This window comes from Thalassophryne amazonica, chromosome 17, assembly GCF_902500255.1.
Source record: "Thalassophryne amazonica chromosome 17, fThaAma1.1, whole genome shotgun sequence".
Classification (NCBI taxonomy): domain Eukaryota; kingdom Metazoa; phylum Chordata; class Actinopteri; order Batrachoidiformes; family Batrachoididae; genus Thalassophryne; species Thalassophryne amazonica.
The window spans coordinates 75,147,202-75,168,557 of record NC_047119.1 but is presented as its reverse complement, the minus strand read 5'-3'; the positions used below and the strand labels follow the sequence as shown (position 1 = coordinate 75,168,557).

The 21,356-nt window shown below is 41.3% G+C and overlaps 1 protein-coding gene across 5 annotated transcripts in view; it reads left to right on the top strand.

Moving 5' to 3' along the window:
- Positions 1–21,356, top strand: part of abraxas1 (abraxas 1, BRCA1 A complex subunit) — an 80,703-nt gene that overhangs the window by 32,739 nt on the left and 26,608 nt on the right. For 3 of the 5 annotated variants that reach the window (XM_034192778.1, XM_034192776.1, XM_034192781.1), the window contains exons 2-5: positions 4,336–4,426; positions 11,966–12,002; positions 14,813–14,879; positions 14,948–15,144. In XM_034192778.1, coding sequence (XP_034048669.1) covers positions 4,336–4,426; positions 11,966–12,002; positions 14,813–14,879; positions 14,948–15,144 — 392 coding nt within the window. Of the gene's footprint in view, positions 1–3,447; positions 3,457–4,051; positions 4,065–4,335; positions 4,427–11,965; positions 12,003–14,812; positions 14,880–14,947; positions 15,145–21,356 lie in introns of those variants that run through there. The other 2 variants (XM_034192779.1, XM_034192780.1) reach the window with 2 other exon arrangements.

Sequence of the window (21,356 nt, the reverse complement as noted above, 5' to 3'; positions counted from 1 at the left end):
AACAGTTTAAAACTTAATTTTTTGGCACGTTAACTCTGTTTCCTGTGTGGTGAGTCTCTTGTTTTGTAACAGTTTAATCTTAACTTTTTTGACATGTTAACTCTGATTATGACGTGGTGAGTCTCTTATTTTTTAGCAGTTGAATAGTTAATGTTTACACATGTTAACTCTGAGTCCGACGCATTGAGTCTCTTGTTTTGTAACAGTTTAATCTTAACTTTTTTGACATGTTAACTCTGATTATGACGTGGTGAGTCTGTTGTTTTTTTTTAGCAGTTGAATAGTTAATGTTTACACATATTAACTCTGATTCTGATATGGTGAGTCTCTTGTTTTGTAACAGTTTAATCTTAACTTTTTTGACATATTAACTCTGATTCTGACGTGGTGAATCTCTTGTTTTGTAACAGTTTAATCTTAACTTTTTTGACATGTTAACTCTGATTCTGATGTGGTGAGTCTCTTGTTTTTTTTTAGCAGTTGAATAGTTAATGTTTACACATTAACTGATTCTGATGTGGTGAGTCTCTTGTTTTTTAGCAGTTTAATCTTAACTTTTTTGACATGTTAACTCTGATTCTGATGTGGTGAGTCTCTTGTTTTTTAACAGTTTAATCTTAACTTTTTTGACATGTTAACTCTGATTCTGATGTGGTGAGTCTCTTGTTTTTTAGCAGTTTATTCTTAACTTTTTTGACATGTTAACTCTGATTCTGATGTGGTGAGTCCCTTGTTTTGTAACAGTTTAATCTGATTCTGACGTGGTGAGTCTCTTTTGTTTTTTTAGCAGTTGAATAGTTAATGTTTACACGTTAACTGATTCTGACGCATTGAGTGTCTTGTTTTGTAACAGTTTAATCTTAACTTTTTTGACATGTTAACTCTGATTCTGACGTGGTGAGTCTCTTGTTTTGTAACAGTTTAATCTTAACTTTTTTGACATGTTAACTCTGATTCTGATGTGGTGAGTCTCTTGTTTTTTAGCAGTTTAAAACTTAATTTTTCGGCACGTTAATTGATTCTGACGTGGTGAGTCTCTTGTTTTGTAACAGTTTAAAACTTAATTTTTTGGCACGTTAACTCTGTTTCCTGTGTGGTGAGTCTCTTGTTTTGTAACAGTTTAATCTTAACGTTTTTGACATGTTAACTCTGATTCTGAAGTGGTGAGTCTCTTGTTTTTTTTAGCAGTTGAATAGTTAATGTTTACACATGTTAACTCTGATTCTGACGCATTGAGTCTCTTGTTTTGTAACAGTTTAATCTTAACTTTTTTGACATGTTAACTCTGATGCTGATGTGGTGAGTCTCTTGTTTTTTTAGCAGTTGAATAGTTAATGTTTACACATGTTAACTCTGATTCTGACGCATTGAGTCTCTTGTTTTGTAACAGTTTAATCTTAACTTTTTTGACATGTTAACTCTGATTCTGATGTGGTGAGTCTCTTGTTTTTTTTAGCAGTTAAATAGTTAATGTTTACACATGTTAACTCTGATTCTGACGTGGTGAGTCTCTTGTTTTGTAACAGTTTAAAACTTAATTTTTCGGCACGTTAACTCTGTTTCCTGTGTGGTGAGTCTCTTGTTTTGTAACAGTTTAATCTTAACTTTTTTGACAAGTTAACTCTGATTCTGAAGTGGTGAGTCTCTTGTTTTTTTTTAGCAGTTGAATAGTTAATGTTTACACATGTTAACTCTGATTCTGACGCATTGAGTCTCTTGTTTTGTAACAGTTTAATCTTAACTTTTTGACATGTTAACTCTGATTCTGAAGTGGTGAGTCTCTTGTTTTTTTTTTAGCAGTTGAATAGTTAATGTTTACACATGTTAACTCTGATTCTGAGGCATTGAGTCTCTTGTTTTGTAACAGTTTAATCTTAACTTTTTTGATACGTTAACTCTGATTCTGACGTGGTGAGTCTTTTTTTTTTTTAGCAGTTTAATCTTAACTTTTTTGACATGTTAACTCTGATTCTGATGTGGTGAGTCTCTTGTTTTGTAACAGTTTAATCTGATTCTGACGTGGTTAGTCTCTTTTGTTTTTTAGCAGTTGAATAGTTAATGTTTACATGTTAACTGATTCTGACGCATTGAGTCTCTTGTTTTTTAGCAGTTTAATCTAAACTTTTTTGACATGTTAACTCTGATTCTGACGTGGTGAGTCTCTTGTTTTGTAACAGTTTAAAACTTAATTTTTCGGCACGTTAACTCTGTTTCCTGTGTGGTGAGTCTCTTGTTTTGTAACAGTTTAATCTTAACTTTTTTGACATGTTAACTCTGATTCTGATGTGGTGAGTCTCTTGTTTTTTTTTTAGCAGTTGAATAGTTAATGTTTACACATGTTAACTCTGATTCTGAGGCATTGAGTCTCTTGTTTTGTAACAGTTTAATCTTAACTTTTTTGACATGTTAACTCTGATTCTGATGTGGTGAGTCTCTTGTTTTGTAACAGTTTAATCTTAACTTTTTTGACATGTTAACTCTGATTCTGATGTGGTGAGTCTCTTGTTTTTTAGCAGTTTATTCTTAACTTTTTTGACATGTTAACTCTGATTCTGATGTGGTGAGTCTCTTGTTTTGTAACAGTTTAATCTTAACTTTTTTGACATGTTAACTCTGATTCTGATGTGGTGAGTCTCTTGTTTTTTAGCAGTTTATTCTTAACTTTTTTGACATGTTAACTCTGATTCTGATGTGGTGAGTCTCTTGTTTTGTAACAGTTTAATCTGATTCTGACGTGGTGAGTCTCTTTTGTTTTTTTAGCAGTTGAATAGTTAATGTTTACACATGTTAACTCTGATTCTGACGCATTGAGTCTCTTGTTTTGTAACAGTTTAATCTTAACTTTTTTGACATGTTAACTCAGATTCTGAAGTGGTGAGTCTCTTGTTTTTTTTTAGCAGTTGAATAGTTAATGTTTACATGTTAACTGATTCTGACGCATTGAGTCTCTTGTTTTTTAGCAGTTTAATCTAAACTTTTTTGACATGTTAACTCTGATTCTGACGTGGTGAGTCTCTTGTTTTGTAACAGTTTAAAACTTAATTTTTCGGCACGTTAACTCTGTTTCCTGTGTGGTGAGTCTCTTGTTTTGTAACAGTTTAATCTTAACTTTTTTGACATGTTAACTCTGATTCTGATGTGGTGAGTCTCTTGTTTTTGTAGCAGTTGAATAGTTAACTGTTTGACACATGTTAACTCTGATTCTGAGGCATTGAGTCTCTTGTTTTGTAACAGTTTAATTCTTAACTTTTTTGACATGTTAACTCTGATTCTGATGTGGTGAGTCTCTTGTTTTGTAACAGTTTAATCTTAACTTTTTTGACATGTTAACTCTGATTCTGATGTGGTGAGTCTCTTGTTTTTTAGCAGTTTATTCTTAACTTTTTTGACATGTTAACTCTGATTCTGATGTGGTGAGTCTCTTGTTTTGTAACAGTTTAATCTGATTCTGACGTGGTGAGTCTCTTTTGTTTTTTTAGCAGTTGAATAGTTAATGTTTACACATGTTAACTCTGATTCTGACGCATTGAGTCTCTTGTTTTGTAACAGTTTAATCTTAACTTTTTTGACATGTTAACTCAGATTCTGAAGTGGTGAGTCTCTTGTTTTTTTTAGCAGTTGAATAGTTAATGTTTACACGTTAACTCTGAGTCTGACGCATTGAGTCTCTTGTTTTGTAACAGTTTAATCTTAACTTTTTTGACATGTTAACTCTCATTCTGATGTGGTGAGTCTCTTGTTTTTTTTTTAGCAGTTGAATAGTTAATGTTTACACATATTAACTCTGATTCTGATGTGGTGAGTCTCTTGTCTTTTAGCAGTTTAATCTTAACTTTTTTGACATGTTAACCGATTCTGACGTGGTGAGTGTCTTGTTTTGTAACAGTTTAAAACTTAATTTTTCGGCACGTTAACTCTGTTTCCTGTGTGGTGAGTCTCTTGTTTTGTAACAGTTTAAAACTTAATTTTTTGGCACGTTAACTCTGTTTCCTGTGTGGTGAGTCTCTTGTTTTGTAACAGTTTAATCTTAACTTTTTTGACCTGTTAACTCTGATTCTGACGTGGTGAGTCTCTTATTTTTAAGCAGTTGAATAGTTAATGTTTACACATGTTAACTCTGATTCTGACGCATTGAGTCTCTTGTTTTTTAGCAGTTTAATCTTAACGTTTTTGACATGTTAACTCTGATTCTGATGTGGTGAGTCTCTTGTTTTTAAGCGTTGAATAGTTAATGTTTCCACACGTTAACTCTGATTCCGACCGACCCTCTGAGGTTGCGGCTTTATGGTGGTCGAGGTTGTTGCTGACGTCTGTGTTTCTGATTTAAATTTGCAGGAAGGTTTCATTCTTGGAGAGAGCAAAGTTGAAGAGCAGGTTTCCATCAGTGACAGTCAAGTTGATCACATTTACATTGAGGAGATCTGCAGTAAGTCACCAGTCACTTATCTTTATAGGCCTGGAGCTCAAGATTCATAAATGCTTTCTAAAATTAATTTTATTCCACATATCTGGCATCCACTTGAGTTTTTGATTGTACGTAGTTTAGACTAGATGTCGACCAATATTGATTTTTAAGGGCCTATACTGATTATCAGCAAGGTTTGGAGGCTGAGCCTGATATTTGAGGCCAATATTTGCCTGCAGTAAAAACTATCAAAAAGGTGTCAAAATGTAGTATAATACACTGTTAATGCAAAACTGTCAAATCTTTTGCAGCATATGTTTAATTCACAGAACCTTTCAATATGAGCTTCACACAAAAAGTGCAAAGACATAAATATCATTATTATGAAGCTGAATAAATAAATCTAGCCAACACAGCTCCAGTTTTCACACTGTTACCTTCTTCTATGCCAGTCTGTTGAACTCAGCACAGGCTGGCTGAACTTGTGGCTTTTAACAAATCAAGATGCACAGTACTTTTCAGTACAGTGATGATCATTCTGTACTATGGGGGGTGGTAAGTGTGGATCTTTGCCATTATTTATTAGTCCAGCTGCGAAAGAAAGAAGCTGTTGTGTCTTGAGGTTTTAGTCCTGGTGGACCTCAGCTGTCTCAGAAGGGAGGGTGACAGAAAGTTTGTGTCCTGGGTGAGAGGGATCGGCCTCTATCTTCCTTGCTGGCCTCAGGTCCCTGGAGGTGTACAGGTCCTGTAGGGATGGCAGACTGCAGTCAGTCACCTTCTCTGCTGTGTGGATGATATGCTGCAGTCTGCTCCTGTCCTTAGCAGTGGCAGCAACGTACCAGACAGTGATGGAGGAGGAGATGATGGGCTCAATGACGGCAGTGTAGAAGTTCACCATCTTATTTTTTGCAGGTTGAACTTCCTCAGCTGCTGTAGAAAGTACATCATCTGCTGTGCTTTCTTGGTGAGAGAGCTGACGTTCAGCTCCTACTTGATGTCCTGGTGATGGTGATCCCCAGGTAGCAGAAGGACTCTACAGTGGTGACTGGGGAGTCACACAGGGTGATGGGGTTGGCCGGGACTGGGTTCTTTCTGAAGTCAACAACCATCTCCACTATCTTGAGGGCTCTGAGCTCTAGGTCTGTAGGCAGACTTGTCCCCATCAGAGATGAGTCTGATGAGGGTCGTATCGTCTGTGAACTTCAGGAGGTTTGCAGAGTGATGGCTGGAGGTGCAGCTGTTGGTGCACAAGAACAAGAGTAGAGGAGAAAGAACGCAGCCTTGATGGGGATCTGGAGCAGATGGACTGTATGGTGGAGATGAGCCCCCGCCTTCACATGCTGCCTCCTGTTGGACAGGAAGTCAGTGATCCACCTGCAGGTGGAGTCAGGCACGCCAAGCTGAGAAAGCTACTTACTTATATTGATAGCTGTAAAAGTTAACAGTAACAATGACGGTTTCATTAGCCTTAACACACACACACACACACACACATATAACATTATAACAGCAATGTCATCTTTGAATAGGAGGACATGTGAGAAGGCTAATGTTTTATAACGCTACGTTACAGTGCTAAGAAAATACGTTCCTCTACAATGGACAACTTTTTTTTACCAAACCAAGAACATGCACACCCCAGCAAGACTGAAGCAAACTGGAACATGTTGGTGACTTACATGAGACCCCTGTCCATGGTTGGTGATCAAGGTTTCAGTTGTCGTTCTTTTTTTAGTTTGCATGTACCTTAAACGCTTGAAGCTAATGATGGTTAATCAGAAATTTTTAGTATAGCAGTGCTGTTGGCAGTTATGACCTGAGGCACCGCGCGTTGCGTCATCTTGACTGGTTTTAGATGCATGGGTAAAAGCAAAGAGCTCTCAAGATCTTCACAACCTTATTGTTGCCATACATACTGATGACATTGGTTCCAGAAGGATTTCTAAACTTCTGAATGTTCCAGTGAGCACTGTTGGGCCATAATGTGGAAAGAACATAATTTCATCATAAACTGGCCACGAACCAGATAAAATTACTGACAGAGGAGTGAAACAGATTTTCAGAAGAGTTGTCCAAGAACCAATGACCACTTGTGGAGAACTTCAGAAAAATCTGGAATTATCAGGAACAATTGTTTCAAAGAAAACAAGTAATGAACTCAACCACCACGGCCTGTGTGCACACTCACCACACAAGACTCCATTGGTGAAGAAAAAGTGTGTTGAAACTCAATTTTTTTTTTCTGCACAAGATTTAGACAAACGTGTGAGATACTGGGTGAACATCATCTGGACAGATGAGACCAGAACTGAACTCTCTGGATGCTGTACACCATGTTTGGAGGTCAAATGGCCCCAAAAACACCAGACCAGCAGTGAAGTCTGGAGGTGGAACATCACGGTGTGGAAATGTTGATCAGCAGAAGACACTGACAAACTTCGTATAACTGAAGGAAGAATGAATGTAAAAATGTACTGAGACATTCTGGAAAAAAATCTACCTCGATGATGAAGATGAAATAAGGGTGGACATTTCAGTGAGACAGTTATCTCAAACACAGACAATGAAACTCTCAGCTAGTTTCACAAAATGAAAAAGCTGCTAGAATGGTCCAGCCAATCAGCTGACTGGAATCCAACAGAAAATTTATGGAAAGAACTCAAGGTCAGAGTTCATAGACGAGGTCCACAGAACCATCGAGATCTGATGACTGTGTGGAAGAATGAACCAAAATCACGCCTGATCAATGCATGTGACTAGTTTCTCCACATAGGAGGTGAGTTGAATCCTCATCACCAACAAAGGCTTTTGTACTAATTATTAAATAATTTTCAGTAAACGTGTTCAGTACTTTTCCCTGTCATTCTATTTTATTATACATGACTTAATTTCTGTACTTGTTTGTTCCTTTGAATTATTTGGGTTGTTCCCTATACTGGCCTCACTCTTGGTGCTTGAAAAAGCTTATCCAGTCAGACGTGCTCAGAGAAGACTCTCAGAGCGAAGAAGTTGCGTTGTCTTTGAGTTTACTGAGGGACATGACTTGACTGTGAAACTGTAATGCAAACAATACAGAATACAGTGAATGTACACGCTTCAGTGGAATTCACCAACCACAAGCTAAGCTAAGTGTTTACCATATACACACATGAACAAACATGCCATTAAAGTATTAAAGAAGTGCTTTCCCAGACTAATTATTCAAGCGAGCTGCAACACAAAACACATCTGTCTTATGTAGTTTTTCTGTAGATATCTATAAACATCAGTCTCTAGGCCTTCGATTGCTTCAACAAACAGAAAAGTATCCTTTCCACAGGACATGAGATGAGATTGCTGAGCAGTACTGGTCAGGAGTTCTTTTTTTTTTTTCAATAAATGAAACTGGCCCCCTCCTGTGGGTTCACCACCTGCAGAGGGGGCAATGGGGGTCGGGTGCAGAGAGGATTGGGTGGCGGTCGAGGGTAGGTGGCCCGGCGGCCCGGTCCACGCTCACGGCCCCTGGCTGTTGGGACGTGGAATGTCACCTCGCTGGGGGGGAAGGAGCCTGAGCTTGTGTGGGAGGTTGAGAGATACTGACTAGAGATAGTCGGGCTCACCTCCATGCACAGCTTGGGCTCTGGTACCCAACTCCTGGAGAGGGGCTGGATGCTTCATTTTTCTGGCGTTGCACACGGGGAGAGGCGGAGAGCTGGGGTCACATTGCTTGTTGCTCCCCAGCTCATTTGCCATGTGTTGGAGTTCACTCCAGTGAACGAGAGGGTCGCGTCCCTACGCCTTCGGGTCGGGGACAGGTCTCTCACCGTTGTCTCGGCCTACGAGCCAAGCAGCAGTGCACAGTACCCGACCTTCCTGGAGTCCCTGGGAGGGGTACTAGATAGTGCTCTGACTGGGGACTCCATTGTTCTCCTGGGGGATTTCAATGCCCACGTGGGCGGCGACAGTGAAACCTGAAGGGGGGTGATCGGGAAGCACGTCCTCGCCGATCTGAACCCGAGTGGTGTTCAGTTGTTGGACTTCTGTGCTAGTCACAGTTTGTCCATCACGAACACCATGTTCGAGCACAAGGGTGTCCATAAGTGCACGTGGCACTAGGACACCCTGAGCCAGAGGTTGATGATCGACTTTGTAGTCGTATCATCTGACCTTCGGCCACGTGTCTCGGACACTTGAGTGAAGAGAGGGGCAGAGTTGTCGACCGATCACCACCTGGTGGTGAGTTGGATCCGCTGGGAGGGGAGGAAGCCAGTCAGACCTGGCAGGCCCAAACATATCGTGAGGGTCTGCTGGGAACGACTGGCGGAACCCTCTGTCAGCGAGGTCTTCAACTCCCACCTCCGGGAGAGCTTCTCCTAGATCCCGGGGGAGGTTGGAGACATGGAGTCCGAGTGGACCATGTTCTCCATCTCCATTGTCGATGCGGCCGCTCGTAGCTGTGGTCACAAGGTCTCTGGTGCCTGTCGCGGCGGCAATCTCTGAACCCGGTAGTGGACGCCGGAAGTAAGGGATGCCATCAAGCTGAAGGAGGAGTCCTACTTATCTTTGTTGGTAGGTGGGAACCCTGGAGGCAGCTGACAGGTACCGGCAGGCCAAGCGTGCCGCAGCCCGTGCGTTCACAGAGGCAAAAACTTGGGTCTGGGAGGAGTTCGGGGAGGCCATGGAGGAGGACTATCGGTCGGCCTCGAAGAGATTCTGGCAAACCGTCCGACGCCTCAGGAGGCAGGAAGCAGCTCTCCACCAGCACTGTTTATGGTGCGGGTGGGGAGCTGTTGACCCTGACTGGGGATGTTGTCGGGCGGTGGAAGGAATACTTCGAGGATCTCCTCAATCCCATCGTCACGTCTTCCGAAGAGGAAGCAGAGACTGGGCACTCAGAGGCAAACTCATCCATTACCCAGGCCGAAGTCACCGAGGTGGTTAGAAAGCTCCTCGGTGGCAAGGCTCCTGGGGTGGATGAAATCCATTCTGAGTACCTTAAGTCTCTGGATGTTGTGGGACTGTCTTGGCTGACACGCCTCTGCAACATCGCGTGGCGATCGGGGTCAGTTTAATCCACAGAGCAGTGGTTTTTTTTTTTTTCATAATTCTTGGTTTTGGGTCAGTTTAATCCACAGAGCAGTGTTTTTTTTTTTTTCATAATTCTTGGTTTTGGGTCAGTTTAATCCACAGAGCAGTGTTTTTTTTTTTTCATAATTCTTGGTTTTGGATCAGTTTAATCCACGGAGCAGTGTTTTTTTTTTTCATAATTCTTGGTTTTGGGTCAGTTTAATCCACAGAGCAGTGGGTTTTTTTTTCAGAATTTTAATTTTTAAAATTCTTCTTCTTACTTATAAGGTTTTGAATAATCAGGTCCCATCTTATCTTAGGGACCTCGTAGTACCATATCACCCCAATAGAGCGCTTCGCTCTCAGACTGCAGGCTTACTTGTAGTTCCTAGGGTTTGTAAGAGTAGAATGGGAGGCAGAGCCTTCAGCTTTCAGGCTCCTCTCCTGTGGAACCAGCTCCCAATTCAGATCAGGGAGACAGACACCCTCTCTACTTTTAAGATTAGGCTTAAAACTTTCCTTTTTGCTAAAGCTTATAGTTAGGGCTGGATCAGGTGACCCTGAACCATCCCTTAGTTATGCTGCTATAGACGTAGACTGCTGGGGGGTTCCCATGATGCACTGTTTCTTTCTCTTTTTGCTCTGTATGCACCACTCTGCATTTAATCACTAGTGATCGATCTCTGCTCCCCTCCACAGCATGTCTTTTTCCTGGTTCTCTCCCTCAGCCCCAACCAGTCCCAGCAGAAGACTGCCCCTCCCTGAGCCTGGTTCTGCTGGAGGTTTCTTCCTGTTAAAAGGGAGTTTTTCCTTCCCACTGTAGCCAAGTGCTTGCTCACAGGGGGTCGTTTTGACCGTTGGGGTTTTACATCATTATTGTATGGCCTTGCCTTACAATATAAAGCGCCTTGGGGCAACTGTTTGTTGTGATTTGGCGCTATATAAAAAAAAAATTGATTGATTGATTGATAATTCTTGGTTTTGGGTCAGTTTAATCCACGGAGCAGTGTTTTTTTTTTTTTCATAATTCTTGGTTTTGGGTCAGTTTAATCCACGGAGCAGTGTTTTTTTTTTTTCATAATTCTTGGTTTTGGGTCAGTTTAATCCACGGAGCAGTGTTTTTTTTTCATAATTCTTGGTTTTGGGTCAGTTTAATCCACAGAGCAGTGTTTTTTTTTTTTCATAATTCTTGGTTTTGGGTCAGTTTAATCCACGGAGCAGTGTTTTTTTTTCATAATTCTTGGTTTTGGGTCAGTTTAATCCACGGAGCAGTGTTTTTTTTTCATAATTCTTGGTTTTGGGTCAGTTTAATCCACAGAGCAGTGTTTTTTTTTTTTCATAATTCTTGGTTTTGGGTCAGTTTAATCCACGGAGCAGTGTTTTTTTTTTTTCATAATTCTTGGTTTTGGGTCAGTTTAATCCACGGAGCAGTGTTTTTTTTTTCATAATTCTTGGTTTTGGGTCAGTTTAATCCACAGAGCAGTGTTTTTTTTTTTTCATAATTCTTGGTTTTGGGTCAGTTTAATCCACGGAGCAGTGTTTTTTTTCATAATTCTTGGTTTTGGGTCAGTTTAATCCACTGAGCAGTGTTTTTTTTTCATAATTCTTGGTTTTGGGTCAGTTTAATCCACAGAGCAGTGTTTTTTTTTCATAATTCTTGGTTTTGGATCAGTTTAATCCACGGAGCAGTGTTTGTTTTCATAATTCTTGGTTTTGGGTCAGTTTAATCCACAGAGCAGTGTTTTTATTTTCATAATTCTTGGTTTTGGGTCAGTTTAAGCCACAGATCAGAGTGTTTTTTTTTTAATAATTCTTGGTTTTGGGTCAGTTTAATCCACAGATCAGTGTTTTTTTATTTTCATAATTCTTGGTTTTGGGTCAGTTTAAGCCACAGATCAGAGTGTTTTTTTAATAATTCTTGGTTTTGGGTCAGTTTAATCCACAGATCAGTGTTTTTTTTTTGTTATAATTCTTGGTTTTGGGTCAGTTTAATCCACGGAGCAGTGTTGTTTTTTTTTTTTTCATAATTCTTGGTTTTGGGTCAGTTTAATCCACAGAGCAGTGTTTTGTTTTTTTTTGTTATAATTCTTGGTTTTGGGTCAGTTTTCATAGTTACTTCCCTCTGACTCTGCCACGGTGAGTTGCTCAGTGTCTGCTTGCTGTAAGTTCATCCTGCTCTCCTGGTGTTTTCTCCTCCTGGTCACTTTTGAAGCCATTATTGGTTATTTTTCCATCAAATGTTTACACTTTCAGAAAACGTTTCTATCCACCACTGCTGTTCATGTAGTTAATGACGTGTCACTCTGTGATTGGTCAACTTGTGTTTAGTAGCATTTGTGCGCTGACCTATCACTCAGATGACACATCCGCAGTCACTAAATTAGTTACATGTTTGCAAACGTTTTGCTAAAAATGTGTGAAGATTGGAGTGGAGAGCTTTCAGTTTAGTGAAGAGTAATTCTTCAGATGATGGATGACTGAGTCTGAGCTCACAGACTCTTGTTTGTTTTTCAGATATCCAGAAACATGTGGCCTGTCACCACCTCAACAAGTGAGTATTCAGTAGTCAGGATGTATGTGACAAAATGAGGAGACGAAGGGTCTTGAGTGATGGAACAGCTGTGGAACAGTGCGTGGAGAAGATGGAGTTGCTGCAGCTAAGGATGCACCGATGCACATTTTTTCATTTCTATATTACAATTATTGTTCATTTGTTATAAGGATATTTTGTATTCCAGGTTATACAGCTTCATGATGAAGTGTTTAGAGGAGGATTTTCTTAGAAAGGAGACATGAAAGTTCAGTTTCAGCTGTGGCTAGTTGATATGTGACTGAAGTGGATACTTTTGTAGAGGAGACTTCACTTGACATTTTGATGTATAATAAGTGTATGTTGGTGTCAGCATTGGTTAGTTATGAGTGTTCAAATGTTCCAAAACAGGGCAAGTCCCCAAATTTGGGGACTCTTGAGTTTAAGAGGTTAAGTACTTTTATTTATAGACTTAAAAGAGAAAAGACAGCGCACTCTCTGTCCTCAATTTCAGTGGAGCTTTATTAACATGGGAAACATATGTTTACATTGTCAAAGCAAGTGTTACAGCAAAATAAAAACTCTGTCTCTTGCTCTCTCTCTCTTACTCTCTCGCATGCTCCCTCCCTCACTCGCCGTTTTCCTGCTAAGAGCAACCTTTGAACTTTTTGGAAACACAAAGCCTTTCAACTGTAAAATAAACCATAAATTTCTAAATGTTTTGTCAGCCAGGCTCACGCAAGGGACTGTGGATTAATACTGAAGAAGTTTGATGGATTTGTTTTTTTCCCATTCAGTGTGCAGAAACAAACTCTGCTCAGCTTCGCTCTTGTGCTCTGCTCCGAGCTGCCGTTTTACAGCCTCGGGACGCCGAAACGGCTGATTTTGTTTGCTGTTTTTCGGCACATATTTCTAGTTCTTCTTTTTCTGAAAATCCATCCTCGACGGCACAGTCTATTTGAACCCGAGAGCTGAAGTTTGCCACTAGTGGCTTAAAACCCTCGGCTGTGGTGCATGGAAGAAACAGCTCGGCTTCAGCTCAGAAACCTCCCCCTCACCTCCTCATGTTCAGCAGTAAACAACAGAGGGCAAGCAGCAGTTCAGAGGTTTCACAGTGGCTCCTCTCCAATATCGGAAAAGGCCGCAGGTTGTATCAGTATTTTCTGATACTTGAATTACCTTGGTATCAGAACCCAATACAGAAATTGGATCCCATCGGCTGCACCGCTAGCTGCAGCGTTCCTGGGGTGATCTGTACACTCATCTTCAGGTCGAATGGGCCGTTCTTTGAGTTCATGAATGTTTCAGTGAGGATCTCACATGGACAGATGCTGCAGCCTCTCACAGGGACAGAGAGGCCACACACTCATGTGACCTTCTCCAGCCTCTAGGATTGGCTGTGACTCAAAGATCCTCTAGTGGAGAGATGGGTATGACAGCTGAAAACCGTAAAATTTTGCCAAAATGGGGAGTGTTCCTGAACTCCATTGAATTCAGACATCATTCACCAAAATTTAGGTCAACTCAATTTGCAGCAAAGTTGTTTCCAACAGTGCAGTAGGGTTGGGGCAGATCCATTATCTGTTCGGCTTCTGATGCCAATGTAATTAACGGATCAGAATTTTCCAATACAAAGTGTGGGTTTTCCGTCTGTGAACCACAAGTGCTGCCTTTGCTGCTCTGTTTACTACACAAGAGGGCAGGGGAGGGGGTTTCTGAATGGAGGCGTGTCTCTCACTGACACACAGAGTGATTGCTGTATGTGTGACGCCTCCATTAGGGAGGTCCTTTCCACGGTAGCAGCTGGCTGACAGGCAAGCACTGAGAAAATCTGTCACTGATGTATCCCCTGAGCACCGCAAACCCAAGACAGCAACGTGAAATATTTGCAACGCCGTTGAACCGAGAGGCGGATGGTTCGTCGCGACCAGAATCAAACATTGGAGGAAGTGCCGCATTAAATAATGCAAGGGTTTTTTTTTTTAACCGGAGCAGAAAGACAAAATCAGCCAGGATGAGACAGTTTAGCCAGACTGACTTCAAATAGGAGTAAATTAAGTATGTTTATTAATTTTTGTTGGTGGTTTTGTGTTGAGTTTTGTAAATGAGGAACTGCTCTGTGATTGTCCTAAAAATGCTTCATGTATTCAGAGCAGGTGTGCCATCTAGTGTTCAAGAGATAACAGTTCAGCCACTAACCCAACAATAAATAAATTAATTCTTTCACCAAAACATCAAATCTAGGTTTTCATCTCAGATGTACCTTCTGGCAAATTGTAGCTGAACTTTCAGGTCTCCTTTTTAAGAAGATCCTCCTCTGTACCACTTCACCATGAAGCTGGATAACTGGGGATACAAAATATCCTCATAACAAATCAACAGTAGTGATTATGATAATATTAAAGCAAATGGAGCTCTGGTATCGGAATGGTATCGGCAGATATCCAGATTCATGTATCTGGATCGGATCGGAAGTGAAAAAATGTGAGTCGGTGCATCCCAGTGTGCAGTTGTCCTCAAAGACGCTTTACAGACGGTTGTGGACATTTTTGCTCCTGCTGCATCGGGTTTGACTCGATGTTAGAATAAATGTGAGAACTTCCAGCTGTTGGTGAAGAATTTGGTGTCTGGTGTTGATTAGATTAGTTGGAACTTTATTGATCCCTTAGGAAGACTCCCTCAGGGAAAGTGAGGTTCGAGCAGCACACAGGTTAAGAAGGGTGTGTCGTTGTCTTCGTGTGAGGAGAGAGTTTGTGGAATAAATGTGGATGAACTTGGCGTTACTGGATGTCTCTCCAAAGGAGCTGCGCTGATTTGTCATGTTTTTGTAGCTTCTATAACGGTGCCGGAGAGCTGGACCTTACCTCCTTACAGGATCTCCTGGCCCGCAGTCAGCAGGTGAGCCGCTGAAGCTGGTCCAGGATCTGGTCCAGGATAGAGCTCTTCTTCACTGTTTTTTCCTGCAGGAACGTGTCATTGGCTGGTACAGACAGCGAAGGAACACCGCTCTGCAGATGACCTTCAGAGAAAAGCTGGTCCACGAGAAGCTGAAGACCGAGCTCTCCAACCCTCATATGATCTTTGTGCTGCTGACGCCCACCAGGCTCACCTCAGCGGGCTCCACCTACAGCACCGAATACACCGCCTTCGTGTCACGTGACGGGTAATGCACACATCGGCACGTGCACGTACAGCAAGCAGGAAAAGCTTGTGAGCCCGTTTAGCCGTTACACAAATTTAAAAGAAAAAACATTCAGGTTCCTGCCTGTGAAAATTCAATTAGTGATGACTTCTAATGGAACTGAAGTGAACTTCAGCCAGGTTTTGCTTTTTGTTTTTACAGTAGTGTTCAGAATAATAGTGCTATGTGACTAAAAAGATGAATCCAGGTTTTGAGTATATTTCTTATTGTTACATGGGAAACAAGGTACCAGTAGATTCAGTAGATTCTCACAAATCCAACAAGACCAAGCATTCATGATATGCACACTCTTAAGGCTATGAAATTGGGCTATTAGTAAAAAAAGTAGAAAAGGGGGTGTTCACAATAATAGTAGTGTTCTTCTTTGTCTTTCGGCTGTTCCTGTTAGGGGTCGCCACAGCAGATCAATTGTTTCCATCTCACCCTGTCCTCTGCATCTTCCTCTGTCACACCAACCACCTGCATGTCCTCTCTCAGCACATCCATGAACCTCCTCTTTGGTCTCCCTCTTCTCCTCCTGCCTGGTGGCTCCATCCTCAGCATCCTTCTTCCTATATACCCTGGGTCCCTCCTCTGCACATGTCCAAACCATCTCAATCTCGCCTCTCTGACTTTGTCTCCAAACCGTCCCACCTGAGCTGTCCCTCTGATATGTTCATTCCTAATCTTGTCCATTCTTGTCACTCCCAAAGAGAATCTCAACATCTTCAGCTCTGCCACCTCCAGCTCTGCCTCCTGTCTTTTTGTTAGTGCCACTGTCTCTAAACCATACAACATACCTCAAATCAAATCAATTTTATTTATATAGCGCCAAATCACAACAAACAGTTGCCCCAAGGCGCTTTATATTGTAAGGCAAAGCCATACAATAATTACGGAAAAACCCCAACGGTCAAAACGACCCCCTGTGAGCAAGCACTTGGCAACAGGGGGAAGGAAAAACTCCCTTTTAACAGGAAGAAACCTCCAGCAGAACCAGGCTCAGGGAGGGGCAGTCTTTTGCTGGGACTGGTTGGGACTGAGGGAGAGAACCGGGAAAAAGACATGCTGTGGAGGGGAGCAGAGATCGATCACTAATGATTAAATGCAGAGTGGTGCATACAGAGCAAAAAGAGAAAGAAACACTCAATGCATTATGGGAACCCCCCAGCAGTCTAAGTCTATAGCAGCATAACTAAGGGATGGTCCAGGGTCACCTGATCCAGCCCTAACTATAAGCTTTAGCAAAAAGGAAAGTTTTAAGCCTAATCTTAAAAGTAGAGAGGGTGTCTGTCTCCCTGATCCGAATTGGGAGCTGGTTCCACAGGAGAGGAGCCTGAAAGCTGAAGGCTCTGCCTCCCATTCTACTCTTACAAACCCTAGGAACTACAAGTAAGCCTGCAGTCTGAGAGCGAAGCGCTCTATTGGGGTGATATGGTACTGTGAGGTCCCTAAGATAAGATGGGACCTGATTATTCAAAACCTTATAAGTAAGAAGAAGAATTTTAAATTCTATTCTAGAATTAACAGGAAGCCAATGAAGAGAGGCCAATATGGGTGAGATATGCTCTCTCCTTCTAGTCCCCGTCAGTACTCTAGCTGCAGCATTTTGAATTAACTGAAGGCTTTTCAGGGAACTTTTAGGACAACCTGATAATAATGAATTACAATAGTCCAGCCTAGAGGAAATAAATGCATGAATTAGTTTTTCAGCATCACTCTGAGACAAGACCTTTCTAATTTTAGAGATATTGCGTAAATGCAAAAAAGCAGTCTTACATATTTGTTTAATATGCGCTATGAATGACATATCCTGATCAAAAATGACTCCACGATTTCTCACAGTATTACTAGAGGTCAGGGTAATGCCATCCAGAGTAAGGATCTGGTTAGACACCATGTTTCTAAGATTTGTGGGGCCAAGTACAATAACTTCAGTTTTATCTGAGTTTAAAAGCAGGAAATTAGAGGTCATCCATGTCTTTATGTCTGTAAGACAATCCTGCAGTTTAGCTAATTGGTGTGTGTCCTCTGGCTTCATGGATAGATACAGCTGGGTATCATCTGCGTAACAATGAAAATTTAAGCAATGCCGTCTAATAATACTGCCTAAGGGAAGCATGTATAAAGTGAATAAAATTGGTCCTAGCATAGAACCTTGTGGAACTCCATAATTAACCATAGTGTGAAGAAGATTCCCCATTTACATGAACAAATTGTAATCTATTAGATAAATATGATTCAAACCACCGCAGCGCAGTGCCTTTAATACCTATGACATGCTCTAATCTCTGTAATAAAATTTTATGGTCAACAGTATCAAAAGCAGCACTGAGGTCTAACAGAACAAGCACAGAGATGAGTCCACTGTCTGAGGCCATAAGAAGATCATTTGTAACCTTCACTAATGCTGTTTCTGTACTATGATGAATTCTAAAACCTGACTGAAACTCTTCAAATAGACCATTCCTCTGCAGATGATCAGTTAGCTGTTTTACAACTACCCTTTCAAGAATTTTTGAGAGAAAAGGAAGGTTGGAGATTGGCCTATAATTAGCTAAGATAGCTGGGTCAAGTGATGGCTTTTTAAGTAATGGTTTAATTACTGCCACCTTAAAAGCCTGTGGTACATAGGCAACTAATAAAGATAGATTGATCATATTTAAGATCGAAGCATTAAATAATGGTAGGGCTTCCTTGAGCAGCCTGGTAGGAATGGGGTCTAATAAACATGTTGATGGTTTGGATGAAGTAACTAATGAAAATAACTCAGACAGAACAATCGGAGAGAAAGAGTCTAACCAAATACCGGCATCACTGAAAGCAGCCAAAGATAACGATACGTCTTTGGGATGGTTATGAGTAATTTTTTCTCACACACATGTACTCAGTCTTGCTTCTATTGACTTTCATTCCCCTTCTCTCCAAAGCACATCTCCACTTCTCCAGACTAGACTCAACTTGCTCTCTACTCTCACTACAGATCAAATGTCATCTGCAAACATCATAGTCCATGGGGACTCCTGTCTGATCTCATCTGTCAACCTGTCCATCACCACGGCAAACAAGAAAGGACTCAGAGCTGATCCTTGGTGTAATCCCACCTCCACCTTGAATGAGTCTGTCATTCCGACTGCGCATCTCACCGCTGTCACACTATTCTTGTACATGTCCTGCACTACCCTAACATACTTCTCTGCCACTCCAGACTTCGTCATACAATGCAACAACTCTTCTCTTGGCACCCTATCATAAGCTTTTTATAAGTCCACAAACACACAATGTAACTCTTTCTGTCCTTCTCTGTACTTTTCCAACAGTATTCTCAGAGCAAACATTGCATCTGTAGTGCTCTTTCTCGGCATGAAACCATATTGCTGCTCACAGATCTTCACCTGTTTTCTAAGCCTAGCTTCTACTACTCTTTCCCATAACTTCATGCTGTGGCTGATCAGCTTTATGCCTCTGTAGTTTCTGCAGCTCTGCACATCACCCTTGTTCTTGAAAATAGGAACCAGCACACTTCGTCTCCACTCCTCAGGCATCCTCTCACTTTCCAAGATTTTATTAAACAATCTGGTTAGAAACTCTACTGCCATCTCTCCTAGACATTTCCATGCCTCCATTGGAATGTCATCTGGACCAACTGCCTTTCCACTCTTCATCCTCTTCATAGCAGCCCTCACTTCTTCCTTGTTAATCTCTTTTACTTCCTGATTTACTCTCACCACATCATCCAGCCTTTTCTCTCGCTCATTTTCTTTATTCATCAACTCTTCAAAATATTCCCTCCACCTTCTCAGCACACACTCCTCACTTGTCAGCACATTACCATGTGCATCTTTTACCACCCTAACCTGCTGCACATCCTTTCCAGCTCTGTCCCTTTGTCTGGCCAATCGGTACAAGTCCTTTTCTCCTTCCTTACTATTTAACTTCTTGTACAGCTCGCAATATGCCTTTTCCTTTGCTTTTGCCACTTCTCTTCTCGCCTTACGCTGCATCTCCTTGTACTCCTGTCTACTTTCTTCATCTCTCCGACTATCCCAAAACTTTTTCGCCAACCTCTTTCTCCTTATGCTTTCCTGGACCTCTTCATTCCACCACCAAGTCTCCTTGTCTTCCTTCCACTGTCCAGATGTCATACCCAGTACTGTCCTAGCTGTCTCCCTCGCCACATCTGCAGTACTTTTCCAGTTGTCCAAAATTGCTTCCCCTCCAACTAGTGCTTCTCTCACCTGCTCGCTAAATTTCACACAACAGTCTTCCTCCTTCAGCTTCCACCATCTGATCCTTTGTTGAGCTCTCACTCTCTTCTTCCTCTTTACCTCTAAAGTCATCCTACAAACAACCATCCTATGCTGTCTAGTGACACTCTCTCCTGCTACCACCTTACAGTCTGTGATTTCTTTTAGCTTGCATCTCCTATAAAGAATGTAGTCCACCTGTGTGCACCTTCCTCCACTCTTATATGTTACCCTGTGCTCCTCCCTTTTCTTAAAGTAGGTATTCACCACAGCCATTTCCATCCTTTTTGCAAAATTAACTACCATCTGTCCTTCCCCATTCCTATCCTTGATACCATATCTACCCATTACTTCCTCATCACCTCTGTTCCCTTCACCAACATGCCCATTGAAGTCTGCTCCTATCACCACTCTTTCATGCTTGGGCACACTCTCCACCACCTCATCTAACACACTCCAGAAATCTTCTTTCTCCTTCATCTCACAACCTACCTGTGGGGCATATGCAATGATGATATTCATCATCACCCCTTCAATTTCCAACTTCACACTCATCACCCTGTCAGACACTCGCTTAACCTCCAACACACTTTTAACATACTCTTCCTTTAAAATGACCCCAACACCATTTCTCTTCCTGTCCTCACCATGGTACAACAACTTGTACCCACCGTCAATGCTCCTGCTCTTACTTCCCTTCCACTTGGTCTCTTGCACACACAATATGTCTACCTTTCTCCTCTCCATCATATCAGCCAGCTCTCTCCCTTTACCAGTCATACTACCAACATTCAAAGTCCCCACTCTCATTTCCTCCCTTCTAGTTTTCTTCTTCTCCCGCTGTTCGTGACAACGTTTTCCTCCTCTTCTTCGTCGTCTTCGCGTTATGTGACTAAAAAGATTCATCCAGGTTTTGAGTATATTTCTTATTGTTACATGGGAAACAAGGTACCAGTAGATTCAGTAGATTCTCACAAATCCAACAAGACCAAGCATTCATGATATGCACACTCTTAAGGCTATGAAATTGGGCTATTAGTAAAAAAAAGTAGAAAAGGGGGTGTTCACAATAATAGTAGTGTGGCATTCAGTCAGTGAGTTTGTCAATTTTGTGGAACAAACAGGTGTGAATCAGGTGTCCCCTATTTAAGGATGAAGCCAGCACCTGTTGAACATGCTTTTCACTTTGAAAGCCTGAGGAAAATGGGACGTTCAAGACATTGTTCAGAAGAACAGCGTAGTTTGATTAAAAAGTTGATTGGAGAGGGGAAAACTTATACACAGGTGCAAAAAATTATAGGCTGTTCATCTACAATGATCTCCAATGCTTTAAATGGACAGAAAAAAAAAAGATGTGTGAAAGAAAACGGAAAACAACCATCAAAATGGATAGAAGAATAACCAGAATGGCAAAGGCTCACCCATTGATCAGCTCCAGGATGATCAAAGACAGTCTGGAGTTACCTGTAATTGCTGTGACAGTTAAAAGAGAAATGGAGGAATATTTTGTGGACTGATGAGAGTAAAATTGTTCTTTTTGGGTCCAAGGGCCGCAGACAGTTTGTGAGACGACCCCCAAACTCTGAATTCAAGCCACAGTTCACAGTGAAGACAGTGAAGCATGGTGGTGCAAGCATCATGATATGGGCATGTTTCTCCTACTATGGTGTTGGGCCTATATATCACATACCAGGTATCATGGATCAGTTTGGATATGTCAAAATACTTGAAGAGGTCATGTTGCCTTATGCTGAAGAGGACATGCCCTTGAAATGGGTGTTTCAACAAGACAATGACCCCAAGCACACTAGTAAACCAGCAAAATCTTGGTTCCAAACCAACAAAATTAATGCCTCACAGATGTGAAGAAATCATGAAAAACTGTGGTTATACAACTAAATACTAGTTTAGTGATTCACAGGATTGATAACAAAGCAGTTTGAATAT